Raw genomic sequence first — 12,603 nt, forward strand, 5'->3', positions numbered from 1 at the left:
TCATCGGCACCGCGGTCCTGCTGCACCTCCATCCCAACGACCGGCAGGTCATGCTGGGCATCCACAGGAAAAGTGAGCCTGCGTCCTACGTGTGTGCCTATGTACGAGGTTTTGAGTCTGAGCGGGGAAAAAGGTGTTTATTCCCCCTGCAGTTTACTGATGTCTGGTCTCTCTCTCTCTCTCTCTCTCTCTCTCTCTCTCTCTCTCTCTCTCTCTCTCTCTCTCTCTCTCTCTCTCTCTCTCTCTCTCGTGTAGTCCTGCAGTTTGGGGGCCAGCCCTTTGACCACTCTTCCATCCGGTTCTGCGCCCATAACGGGGAGTACATCATCCTGGACACCAGCTGGTCCAGCTTCGTCAACCCCTGGAGCCGCAAAGTGTCCTTCGTTATCGGGAGGCACAAGGTCCGCATGTGAGTGGACAACAAAGTCGTCTCGTGCCATGGGCACGAGATTATCCCGCCGCCCTAGGCTCTTCACTCTCCCCCTCTTAAGTGATGTTAAATTGCACACTTATTTTTGCAACCTTCAGTATTAATCATATGAATCCATACACCTTCTGTTATATATATATATATGTGTGTTAATGTGTGTGTGTCTGTGTGCATTCTCAGTGGCCCTGTCAATGAAGATGTCTTCGTGGCTCCAGCCCCCAAGCCTGGAGAGACCAAGACCATAGACCCGGACGTCCCGGAGATCACAGAGCAGATCCATCGGCTCCTCTTGCAGGTGAGAGACGAACCAGACGCTCTGGCAGAAAATAGAAATATTAGGTTTTTTTTGAGATGTTAATTATTCCCCGTTTGCTTTGTACGTCTGCCGCCCCAGCCGGTTCACAACACTGGCACTACGGGCTACAGTAGCGTGAGCAGCAACGACCTCCACGTCAGCATGTCCTCCCCAGGAGAGAGTCTGGGCCACAAGGTCCAGACCGAGGCAGAGGGGGAGAGCAGCATGACCAAACCGGTGAGTTGGCCGCCGTCTCTGTAGCCTGGGGGGTTGGGAGTACACCTCCCGTCCTACCTGCATTGGTCCTAAACACAATCACACACACACTGTCGTCGGCTGACTCTTGACAATACGCCAACCGGGCGATTGCCTCTCCACAGCGTACCTTCCAGGAGATCTGCAAGGGGCTTCACCGCAGGAAGAGCCAGGAGCAGCAGCTCTGCCTGGCTACCTCCACCAAGCCAGACGCCAGGAGACCCACCCCCACCACCGCCACAGGCAGCAGCAGTAAGTCCGCCCTAAACCCTGAGGGACACACATAGAGATTGATACAGCATCTGTGCACCGGCTCTCTGTCTTTGGATGTACCCTGTGTTGGTGTAATTCACTGTGTTTTTGTGAGTTTGGACGTTTTTGTGTCCGAAGGTGTGTGGCCATCAATGTGTGCACATGTTTGTGTGTGCATGTTTGTGCATGTGTGTGTGTTTGTAGGTGTGCGTGCATAATTATCTGTGTGTCTGTGTGTCTGTGTGCGGATCTCTGTGTTTGGGTTCACACTGTATTGGTATACATCCATGAGCTATTCCTGAGTCTCTCTCTCTCTCTCTCTCCCCAGTAGATGGGCTCCAGAAGGCCGTGGCTGTGGTGCAGCCGAAGGACTCCACAGCCCCCCTCAGTTGGAGGAATGCGGGTGCCGTGATGGAGGTGAACCGGGCCTCCATCCAGGAGCTGCCGGCCGTCAACGACCAGACTGTGTACTCCTACCAGCAGATCAACTGTCTGGACAGCGTCATCAGGTACACATGCGTGGAGGTTTTTTTTGCTGAGACATTCACTTTGGATGCCTAGGCACGGACCGGTTGAAACCACGCTGAGACAATAATGTTGTCTATTTGGCTAGTCCCTAAGGCGATAGTTTGTGTTTAATTTTTCCGCTACCTAGTGGTTCAAATCATCCTAGGCCTGCATGCCCTAAACCTGCCTGTTCTTACGACTCAAAGCAGAGTGATGCTCATAAAATAACGACAAAAAGGCGACATTTTCGACCAGTCTGTGGTTACTTCTTTAAGTACCGGTGTCTGTTACCAGTGGCCATGCAGAGCGGGCGCTCAATGTGTTGTGGTGTTTCAGGTACTTGGACAGCTGCACCAGCCCCGTCACCATGAAGAGGAAGTGTGAGTCCACCTCCCTCACCCTGTCCTCCAACTCAGAGGAGGACGATCAGCAGAAGGACCACGTCTCCTGCCGGGCGTCTGGAGGTACGCATCTCCTCCTCTGCTCACACGCTACCAGTCGGGAGTCGCAAGCAGCCCTCGGGCTCTCCGTCTCCTGTTGTTCCTTTTGCCATCTGACTCTGTAAAAAGTCAATGTCTCTGGTTGTCTGTTCTCTTTGCCAGAAGCGGCCGTGTTAAAGGATCAGCCTGTTCATCGTCCCTTGGGCGATGCAGACAAAAAACCCAGTGAATCGACCCCAACCGTAGTGGGCGCCCCCCTCCCTTTACCTGTGCCCGATAAACCCGAGAGTGTGGTGTCCCTGACCAGCCAGTGTAGCTACAGTAGCACCATTGTACATGTAGGGGACAAGAAGCCCCAGCCAGAGTCGGGTAAGCACACATGAAACGGGATCCTTTATCTTCCTGTGTGTGTGTCTGTGTCTGTCTGTGTGCGCATGTGTTTTACTGTGCTTTACTATGTTTTTTTTGTGGTCATGCACTTGCTGCTGGTGTAGTACTTGTGTGTCTGTCTTTGGTGCGCTTGTGGGGTTTCCTGTTGAAGGTTTTCGTTGTAGGTTTGTTGTGTGTGAAAACGTTGGCAGGAGTTTGTTTTACTTAACGCCGCGTAGAGTGATAAATCGATCAGGTGCAAATGACCCTGAAAGATAGGGAGGGAAACAATGAAGAGGTGCTGTTTCTCTGTCCGATACAGAGATATCCTCCAACGAATACTGCTTCATTTTATTAAACATCCCCCACACTCGCACTCTTTCTTTGACACAGACATGAAGCATCGCGGAAACTTGCTATTCGTGTAAGACAAGTCACGCGCTATAAGCTCATTCAATCAGCTGGATGTGTCTGTCTTAAGCTAGTGCTGTGGATGTTTCCTGGGCCTTGGAGCTAAGAAGGGGTTGACACAGGCCCAGGAACGATGCAATGTTGTTCCCTCCTCTGTAGTGCCGGAGGCCGCTGCCATCTTGATTTTCGTTTACAGGGTGTTCAGCATTCTGAACACCCTGGCTTGGAAAAGAGGGTTTCACTCCTCCTGATTCCCAATTCTAGGTCCACCAGTATCATCATTCTTCCAAGGGCAGCACCAGTTTCATAACCATAACCATTATCATAATCACAGGGAATGTTTAGGTCTAGGCTGTAGGCAAAAGCTTAATCTTGGTTACGACACGCATCATATCCAAGCTGTTGGACGGCCTACGTTAAAAGTGTTCCTAGTTGAGCTTGCTGTTACCTCAGTGTTTGCTAAGTGCTTTGTCTCGTGTTATGAATCCATGCGCAATAATGTCAATGTTAGTCGTTACTACAAATACGTATTCACTTTGCTTTTGTGTGAACGTCTCGGTGTCCTACTGTGTGTGTGGTGTGACGTACACAACAAACATTACTGTCCCGCTGTGCATCCCCTGATTGCTAAGTATAGCTCCCCCTGGTGTCCCTGCAGAGATCATAGAGGAGATGACCGACGGGCCCCAGACCCCGGGGCCACACACCAGCGCCGTGGGCGCCCCTCTCCAGGAGAGGGAGTCTTCCTACAAGAAGCTGGGGCTGACCAGGCAGGTGCTGGCGGCGCACACGCAGAAGGAGGAGCAGGCCTTCCTCTGCCGCATCCGGGAGCTCCGCGGGGTCACCTCCTTCAAGGCCGACTGCTCGCACTACCTGGAGCGCCAGCGGGGGCACGTCGTCAGTGATGGTACTGAGAGGCACACACACGCACACGCACGTGCACGCACGCACGCACGCACACGCACGCACACACACACACACAGACATGCATTCACACATGTGACATACACGCACGTAAACACACACGCATGCATTCACACATGTGACATACACGCACATGCACACACAGACACATACTCCCAAACAAACACACGGGCACGCACACACACACGCATGCATATACACGCGTGCATATCAGTGTTTCCCCCAGCACTGAATGGTTAAGGCGGCCGCCTAAACAACAATAGGGCCCCGCCTTGACTACCAATGTTTAAAAATATATTATTAGAAAAAAATAAAAAAAGTAATAATATTTTTTTTTGTTTTTTTTATAAATATTTTGTAATAATTATGCATTAACAAAGTATAAAACTCTCGTAGGGAAAGAAAACATACTTCCATCAGGTATTAAAAATAAAGATGCAATGGTCGTGCACCCCCCCCCCTATATATACACACATATACACTCACGCAAACATCAAATTATATTCAACTACAGAACGGTGCCCAACCCCGGATACTGTATCTAACCCCCCTGTGCCCCCCGTGTCTCCCCCCGCCGCCCTCAGCTGCGCCCGCCGCCCGGACCTACCAGCAGCCCGGGGCCGAGCCGGGGGCCCGCCGCAACAAGAAGACCAAGTCCAAGCGCGTGAAGCAGAACGCGTCGTCGGACAGCACCGTGTCCCACCACCGCCGGCAGCCGCGACGCGCCCCCCTGCTGCTCCCCCAGGGCCTGAACCAGACGTCCTGGTCGGCCTCCGAGACCTCCTTCTCCATGGCGTACCCGGCCGTGATGCCCGGCGGCTACCCCGTGCAGGTCGGCCCCGGCATGGCCGCCGGCGTGGACCCCTCGCTGGCGGGCTACGCCCAGGCCCCGTCCTACGCGCCCGCCCTCCGCCCCGCCCCGTACGAGGAGCCCGTGGTGGCGCCCGTCCTGGCGCTCATCCTCCCCAACTACCTCTTCCCTCAGATGGGCGCGGCGGGCCCGCCCCCTCACCCGCAGGCCTACTACCCGACGGGCCCCGCCGTCTACCCCCCGCCCCACCAGCCCCCCTTCCACCCCGGGGCCTTCGGGGAGCCGCGCCCCTACGGCGGGCCGCCCCCCTACGCGGTGCAGCCTCAGTACCCCCCGGGTCGCCCCTTCGCCCCGCGCGCTCCGGTGTACCAGCCCACCGCGTTCCCCTTCCCCCCGCCCGCCGTGCCGGACGCCTCCAGGGGCTCCTCCACGCCGAGGTCCCCCGGTTGGGGGGGCCAGGAGCCGCCCAGCTCGCCGCCGCCGCTGATCCAGTCCAGCTGCAGCTCCCCCCTGCAGCTCAACCTGCTGCAGCTGGAGGAGTGGCACCGGCCGCTGGAGTGGCAGGACGGTGCGGCGCTGCCCCCCTGTGGCCTGGGGGGCAACGGCAGCGAGCGGGAGAAAGGAAGGGGGGCAGAGAGGAAGGAGGAGCTTCAGCAGGTAAGGCCGACCCCTTCTAAACGACTGTCCTGCACCGGTTTTTGCACAATGTCGAAAGCTATTTTTAGAATAGCTGAGCAGAGGGATTTTAGGAGGTGAGGGCTGAGTTCTGTTCATGGCTAGAAGGGAACCTGAAAACAGGGTGATTCACTTTCCGGCAGTGACAGCTGTCCAGCTATTTTGAATCCCCGGTAGATAGAGAGAGAGTAAGAAAAGAGTCTCTCTCTCTCTCTCTTCCATCGCTCTCTTTTCTTTTCCTCTTTTCTGTCGGTTAGCTTTGGTTGCATGTATCAGTGGTTCCAGTGTCCATGGCACCACCAGATAGGCCTTTAGGGTCACAACATGATCATTCGGGAAATTAACAAATATTTCCCAATATCTTATAGTCAGACAACACATATATACATGTATAAATACATGGAAAGATTGTTTTTACTAAAGAATGATAAACATTTTATGTCAGATTTCATTGTGCTTAAAGTCAAGTGACGTGTTAAAGCTTGCCGCGCTACTTCTTCGCCTTCTTACACCTTCTTTCCGCTCTTTCCGTCACGTTTGTCCCAAGGCGAGTTCCCCTGGCGACGGTAACAACAGCGACGCCACCTCCTCGTCCAGCGACATGATGGACATCTTCCTCCAGGAGGACTCCTGCTCGGGCACCGGCTCGGCCACCTCGGGGTCCATGGGCTCCGGCTCCAACGGCTGTGACACGTCCAACAGCGGAACGTCCAAGAGCCGGACCTCCATGAGCAGGACGTCCCGGAGCCAGACGTCAGCCAGCGGGACCTCCGGCAGCGGCATAGGTAGAGTAACGTGAGCTCTCTACATGTCCATGTTGTAGAGGGCTGCAGTGAAGGATGCATGATGCGTTGGGATCGTTTTAACTATAACATGCGGCATATCGTTTTAAATGCTGTAATTCTTTCTATAAGGCATCTACATCATGATATTTATTGGACAGCCGGTGGTTAGCATGTTAGGCATCTATCATGGTGTGTTTCGATTCTTGATTTGATCTTTTTACGTTTTGTGGATAGTTTTCACCACTTTTCTTTCCATTGGATGTGGATAGGGTTTTTACTGTACTTTTATGTTGTAAAATCCATCATTCATTCATGCCGTCATGATATTGAATACTTTTTTATGATATATCGCCATATTTATTTATTAGTCCGGGATAGGGTGCGTCAAATGCATCCTGAATCAGGATTTGATTCTCAATGAAATTCAAACGCTTTCTAACCTTTTGGAAGGGAGATGTATCTATCTGCATCTTGTGTGTAGATACATAAACATAAAAATGTCTTGAACTATTACTGATCATGTTTTCTGTTGTGTTCCTGCAGGGAGCAACGACAGCAGCCAATACTTTGGCAGCGTGGACTCGTCTCAGACCAGCCAGAAAGCCAACGGCCAATCAAATGACGGCGAGACCAGGGCCATCGAGGGGGTACAGAGTGAACACTTCAACAAGTACGTACCTCACAGAGTCTTTACACACATTGCTATAATCCTAAACCTCGTGTGTCTGCTGCCCTCATCGTCGCTGGGTATAGAGAGAAGGGAATACCAGTATTTATTTAATCCATGCTAGATAAAAAGACGTGAGATTAAATGCCCATTAACATTGCCCTACGTGTCGAGTGGAGTTGTGAAAGCAATTGTTGTTGTGCTGTAGTCTGTATGGGGCCCCCTTGCGTAATCCAAAGCACCAGCCCTGCAGTGACTCGGTTTAACCACTAGATGGTGCTCCTGGATATCACGTCCCAAAGTCAATCACAAAAGCACAGCGCAGAGCCTGAAAGGGAGCGTAAAGAAAGATGAACAAGACCACACAAACAGCATTCTAAACGAGAGTTTGTTACGTGCTGTGTCTCCAGCGATGTGCAGCGTGTGCTGAGGCAGGACCGGGACAAGCTCCGCCAGCTGCAGAAGAGCCAGCCCCACTTCAGTCAGGAGCAGCGGAGAGAGCTGATGGAGGTCCACCCCTGGTTGAGAAGAGGCTGTCTGCCCAAGGCCATAGACATCAAGGTAGACCTCTCTTCTCTGCCCGTCACTCTCTCTCCCTTACTTTTTCTCTTACTCTCTCTTTTTCGTACTCTCTCCCCCTTACTCTATCTCCCTTCTATCGCTCTTCTTTCTTTTCTTTTCCTCTATTCTGTCGATTTTTTTGTTTGGTTGTATGTATCAGGGGTTCCCAACAGCTGGCTCGGGGAGGGGAGTCAGGGGACCTGCCCTTGCACCACCATATTCGCTTTTAAGGCCACAAGACGATGATTCGGGAAATTAACAAATATTAGCCAATATTGAATATGGCGAGAACAAATGGATAAATACATGGAAAGTTGTTGGTTTATTAAAGAATAAGAAACATTGGATGTCCGAGTTCATTGTGCTTCACCCGCACTCATGAGGGCTGTGGGGTGTAACTCCCAGCGGTACGTTTCATCGATTGCTAAACACACACAGTAAGTGTGTGGCTACTGGCTACATGTGCTCATGTGCTGATGAAGTCGTTTCTCTCCCCCCCCCCCCCCCCAGCTGTGCTCCTGCTGTAAGGACCCAGAGGAGGCCTCGACCCCCGCAGGACAGCCGTGCTCCGACGGCGTCAACACCCAGACCGAGATAAGGGAGCTCAGCTGCGTGAGGAAGCCCAGTGAGGGGTCCCAGTGCTCCGCGGGGCCTTCCTGCTCCTGCCTCTCTCCCGGCCCCCCGGCTCCTCCCACTGCCAGCTAGCCCCTCCCCACAGACCCTGAGACTCCGCCTTTTGGCTTTTGCCTATTTTTTAACCAAACCGCATTCCGATAACCCCGTTCCGATTCCGAAGTTCGAAGGCTTACACAGCAGCACATTGCATCCTCAGACCAGGAAGTGCTTTAGAAGAAATGTTTTTATATTTTCTTCACCATGGACTGTCACTGTTGCGTCAGTGTTATTTGAGCATGTACACTGACACACTTTATTTATTTGACGTCTCTGAATATGTCAATCTATATTTTTATATTTTTATACAGAAACGACTTCCTGCCTCAAAAATAGATTTATATCTGCCAACAGATAGCACAAGAGGGACCAGTGTATGATGTTTTTATAGAGCTGTATGCCTCAGCACTGCTGCTGGCCTTCACACTGGACTACATACTAAAGAGCATTTAGTCCAGAGTGGGAATGGCCTCGGATGAGATGCATACAAAATGCCTTCATAGAAAACAGCGTGAATTAAAAGAATAATAAATAATGGAACGCAATTATAAGCTAAGTGGTTCCCTTTGAGGTCCAACCGTTGAGGCGGAAGCTAATTTTACCCTCCATGTCAAGTGTGTGGCCACTTTTGAAGTGGAACTTTTAGGGTTATTGCATGGCATAAAGCAATTTAACCAGTTATCAAAGGTCTTTTTTTTCCTAGGCATTGGCGACTGTGAATCACATGAGCCACAATATGCTGCTATATTGCAAATTGTTCTGGTTTCTCTATCTTTTTTTATATTTAATAAATTGCTGTTGTTGGAGAGGCACTTTAAATAGCTTGTCTGTTTTTGTCGTTTCTTTCTACTGCAAAGAGCTAGGCCACAAAAGATGTATCAGTACGGCTGACTTATTGGGAGCTCTCATTAGTTCTCATTAAAAATGTATCAGGAAACTCTTTACATGGGCTACAAATCGACTTGATCATCCATGTACTTTCTCCTCTAAAGACCCATTAGGCCTATCATTTGGCAGTTGACAGTGCTCCCACTGTTTAACTGCGAACTGGTTTGATAGGGGATGTTAGTCCAATGAACTCCAACCGCCCCAATATTGTAAGTGGATAATTCTTTCAGAGCCATGAGCATTTAATGGGTGTTAACGACTTTACCGCTGCTGCCAAACACATAATGCCCCTGCCTGGTCGCCTATTTCATCAACAAACGGTACTAATAGTTAGATTAATGATTCCAAGTAAGTAATAATACAATTTCATGATTTATTCTCCGATACGAACCCCCAGATAGGTTATTTCTAAAATATGTTGGCTAGTCCTTAGATCTCCTATCGAGCCCAGCAGTCTGCAGACAGTGGAGCAGCGTGTCTGGGCCCTAGACTAACCCACGTCTGGTAAGATCAAAGAGGCCACGGTCACAATCCGGTTGACGCCTAGGCTTCTTGAAGGCGAGGTGTGAAATGCTCAGATCGCACCCTCAACGGGAACCATTCACACCTTTGGGGGTGGGGGCAAGCAGGGTCCCCCCACAAATCCGGTCCCTCTGCTTGCCATGAAATCATAAATTGACCACGATATCCTGGATGGATGATCTTGAGTTTAGTTTCTACATCCGCAGTATAATAGGTCTGCAGGTCTCTATGGTGGAACCTTAAACGCATTAATTCCAACGTAAGGTTCAATAGCTATGATGGGTTCTTCGGGACATGTATATACTGGTGGGGCGGGGTGGGTGCTGGACATCTAAGAGCCTACCTGGCGATGCAGGACAAGGAGAGCGTCTGCAGCTCTTGCTGTGATTTCATTGAGGAAGTCTGAGAACCGTGCCAGTGAATACGCTGGTCTTAAAGGGCACAAAATGCATGCTGTTCACCAAGGTGCATCACTGAATATTATATATATTTAATCTAATAAGGCGATTATAAGAATGAAGTAAACTGCCTTTGCTGAGCCGTTATCAAACCAAAGCTATTCTGTTACCTCTTGCGGTGTTTAAATAAGTTAACACGAAGCCTAAAAGTAAGGCAACAGCATTGAAACATCTTACTTATACTTTCGTAAGATAAAATTCAGCATTTAGCTTGCAAAGTGCTGAAGGGTGATTAAATATAGGCCTAGTTTTATATTTTAGGGGCTAGGTTCTGCTGGTGGAAAGAATGTTTGAAACGGTGAGCAAGATCGGCTGTTAAAATCAAATCAAAACCAATAATAAATAATAGTAAGATACACAAGGCTGGTAACAAATCATGAATAAGAGAAAGAGATAGAAACACATTAATTTAAAAGGATTTTGTATTTATTCAAAGACAGACATCACTAAGACAACATGGGTTACTCAGCTAATTGGACCAACAGTAATTTCATGCATTCATATGAAATTCAATTCTATGGGAGGAAAGTAATTCACACATAACTAATCCTGCTTCTCTGGTGGGACAAGCAAGCTCGCCATGCTATAAACACAACATGTAAATATGTACATTTCCCCCTTTCAAAAGGCCCGGCCAACAACTATCTTCACCGATGAAAAATAAACAGGTCAGCATTGACCAAATCAACCTCATTAAATAGCCAAACATTTAAATACGTTTACAAATTAAATTCAAAATTACAGTTTCTTTTTTTTTTTCTTTTAAATCACACAAAGAGCTTATCAGATGGCACTCAGAAACATGTCAAAGTTATCCTAGCTGTCTTCATCCTAGTGGTCCGCGAAAGTTATCACCAAATCTAATTAAAGCGTGCAGGATGATGATCTACCAAGGTCTCCACATAGATTTTGGATACGATAAATATTGCAGACAGGACACATCCTGGATTTCCCCTTCGTGTATAGATAAGTTGCTTTGCTCGGAGTCCGTCTCCTCTAGATCCGAGCAGAGGTCGTCGGTAGAGGAGGACGGGGCCAGTGACAGGGCGGGGGAGCCCGGGCTGCAGGGGCTGGACCGGCCGCTCTCGGACCAAGTGCTGCTGCTACTGTTGCTGCTGTTGTTTTGGTGAGGGGGGCAGTCGGAGAATATGTCCGACATCCTCACTTGGCGTCGATCCTCGTCGTTCAACGGCATGCTCTCCAGGAGATGGTTGAGTAGATCTGCGGCGATTGCGGGGTCGATGCCCGGACAGTTGGACACGAAGCTGTGCACTTCGTGCATGCACTGGATGTAGCCCGCAGCGAACCTCTCTCGCGCCTCTCGGTTCACTACGTCCAGTTCTGAGGAGGATTGGAGAGAGTCTTTAAGTTATTTCAAACCCCCCAAAACAAACAGGGACGGTTGTGACATTATGATAGCAGTATAATAACATTGAAACACGAGTCGTACCCTGGGCTTGGCTCTGCAGAATATTCTCCACCCGTCTCACTGTCAGCTCCAACACCTCAGCGTTCTCCATCTTCGACTGCAACTGGGATGAATGAATGAATGAATAAAAAACCAAACTAGGGAAATAATTCAAACCGATGAGGTTATAGTTACAACCCAACGTTTTGACTCCACATTCATTCGTTTTGATGGTGAAATAAAGGTCTATAACTATTTTGCCGGTTCTTACATCCGAGTCTGCCAGAGCTCTGAGTTCCTGCAAACTTTCATTGATGCGTGCCCGCCTCTGCCTCTCCACCAGAGGCTTCCGGATCTGGAACACAGGAAAAGTCAGCACACAATCATAACGTTGTAGCACTGGTAACAAGTTCTGTGCAGGGCTACCACTGAATACACACACAAAGACAGACCCACAGACCCCCCCACACACACACACACACACAGCGACATACCTTCCGGTCCACTTTGAACTCTTTGGGCTTCTCGTCGCTCTCCGCTCCGTGTGCGTGTTGGGGAAAGGGGGCCATGTTGTCGCGAACACCCCGGCAAGGAACAACCACTGAACGGATCGTAAGGACACACAACCGTTAAAGTGTGTCAGTGGGGGCCGAGCAGATGGCCGGGGGTCCCAGCTGCCAGAGAAAAACGGTTTGCAGAGTAGGGAGGGTGGGTGGATGAGGGGGGGGGGGGGCTGCTCGCCTTATCTCTCAGCTGAGAGCTGGGGTCGACAACACGCAGGCTAGCTGGTAGCCTATATATATGTATGGCCCCTGATTTACATATGAATGGAGGAGCAAGGCTCCAGGGGAAGAGCGATGGCGCGGACTGGTCACAGAGCTTCCAGCCAATCACAGGTTGATACTTTTGTCTCGAGTGGAGCGCTGCTCCGCGGTTTGAAATGAAGAGAAGAGAGCTGAACGTTTATCAGGACGTGTAAAGAGAAAGCTTTGCATATTTTATGTGTGTCTGATACCCCCCAAAAGAGAATTTGAACAGATAAAGGGGAATATTTAAGGGGGGGGGGGGGGGGGGGGGGGGGATTTTTACTTTATTTCATTTGTTATACACCAGTTTGTGAACTGTTTCAAACCAACCATAATCTCAAATGTGTCTACATTTTAATGAATGAAATCAATGATTAAATAATGTAATAATCAATGTGGACGACTGGACTTTCATCAGGTGAATTAGTAAGGCTATTAAATGCAGTTCTCACGTTGCATCATTAGTC

The 12,603-nt window shown here is 49.8% G+C and overlaps 2 protein-coding genes across 2 annotated transcripts in view; one reads left to right on the forward strand and one right to left on the reverse strand.

The window, feature by feature from the left end:
* The window catches only part of per2 (period circadian clock 2), a 24,597-nt gene extending 15,587 nt beyond the window's left edge, over window positions 1–9,010 (forward strand). Inside the window, exons 10-23 of the mRNA XM_056596224.1 lie at window positions 1–72; window positions 256–409; window positions 611–725; window positions 825–962; window positions 1,106–1,232; window positions 1,561–1,741; window positions 2,076–2,203; window positions 2,342–2,548; window positions 3,618–3,866; window positions 4,468–5,351; window positions 5,917–6,154; window positions 6,698–6,824; window positions 7,232–7,382; window positions 7,893–9,010. The exon at window positions 1–72 is cut by the window's left edge and continues 35 nt beyond it. Coding sequence (XP_056452199.1) covers window positions 1–72; window positions 256–409; window positions 611–725; window positions 825–962; window positions 1,106–1,232; window positions 1,561–1,741; window positions 2,076–2,203; window positions 2,342–2,548; window positions 3,618–3,866; window positions 4,468–5,351; window positions 5,917–6,154; window positions 6,698–6,824; window positions 7,232–7,382; window positions 7,893–8,087 — 2,966 coding nt within the window. The 3' untranslated portion in view covers window positions 8,088–9,010. The remainder of the gene's footprint in view (window positions 73–255; window positions 410–610; window positions 726–824; window positions 963–1,105; window positions 1,233–1,560; window positions 1,742–2,075; window positions 2,204–2,341; window positions 2,549–3,617; window positions 3,867–4,467; window positions 5,352–5,916; window positions 6,155–6,697; window positions 6,825–7,231; window positions 7,383–7,892) is intronic.
* A 1,342-nt stretch (window positions 9,011–10,352) lies between these two features.
* On the reverse strand, window positions 10,353–11,999 carry hes6 (hes family bHLH transcription factor 6). Its single transcript, XM_056597419.1, has 4 exons — window positions 11,825–11,999; window positions 11,602–11,685; window positions 11,373–11,454; window positions 10,353–11,263 (listed from the first exon to the last, which is right to left on the reverse strand). The coding sequence occupies exons 1-4, from the start codon at window positions 11,897–11,899 to the stop codon at window positions 10,809–10,811; spliced, it is 696 nt and encodes a 231-aa protein (XP_056453394.1). The 5' UTR covers window positions 11,900–11,999; the 3' UTR covers window positions 10,353–10,808.
* Between the last annotated feature and the right edge of the window lie 604 nt (window positions 12,000–12,603).

Source organism: Gadus chalcogrammus, chromosome 8 (assembly GCF_026213295.1).
Source record: "Gadus chalcogrammus isolate NIFS_2021 chromosome 8, NIFS_Gcha_1.0, whole genome shotgun sequence".
NCBI classification, from domain to species: domain Eukaryota; kingdom Metazoa; phylum Chordata; class Actinopteri; order Gadiformes; family Gadidae; genus Gadus; species Gadus chalcogrammus.

Excerpts from the sequence above, each read along its gene's own strand:
- hes6 (XM_056597419.1), bottom strand. The coding sequence starts at position 11,899 with ATGGCCCCCTTTCCCCAACACGCACACGGAGCGGAGAGCGACGAGAAG. Across the intron at positions 11,686-11,824 it reads AGTTCAAAGTGGACCGGAAG|ATCCGGAAGCCTCTGGTGGA; the intron begins GTATGTCGCTGT and ends CCTGTGTTCCAG. Across the intron at positions 11,264-11,372 it reads TCTGCAGAGCCAAGCCCAGG|AACTGGACGTAGTGAACCGA; the intron begins GTACGACTCGTG and ends AATCCTCCTCAG.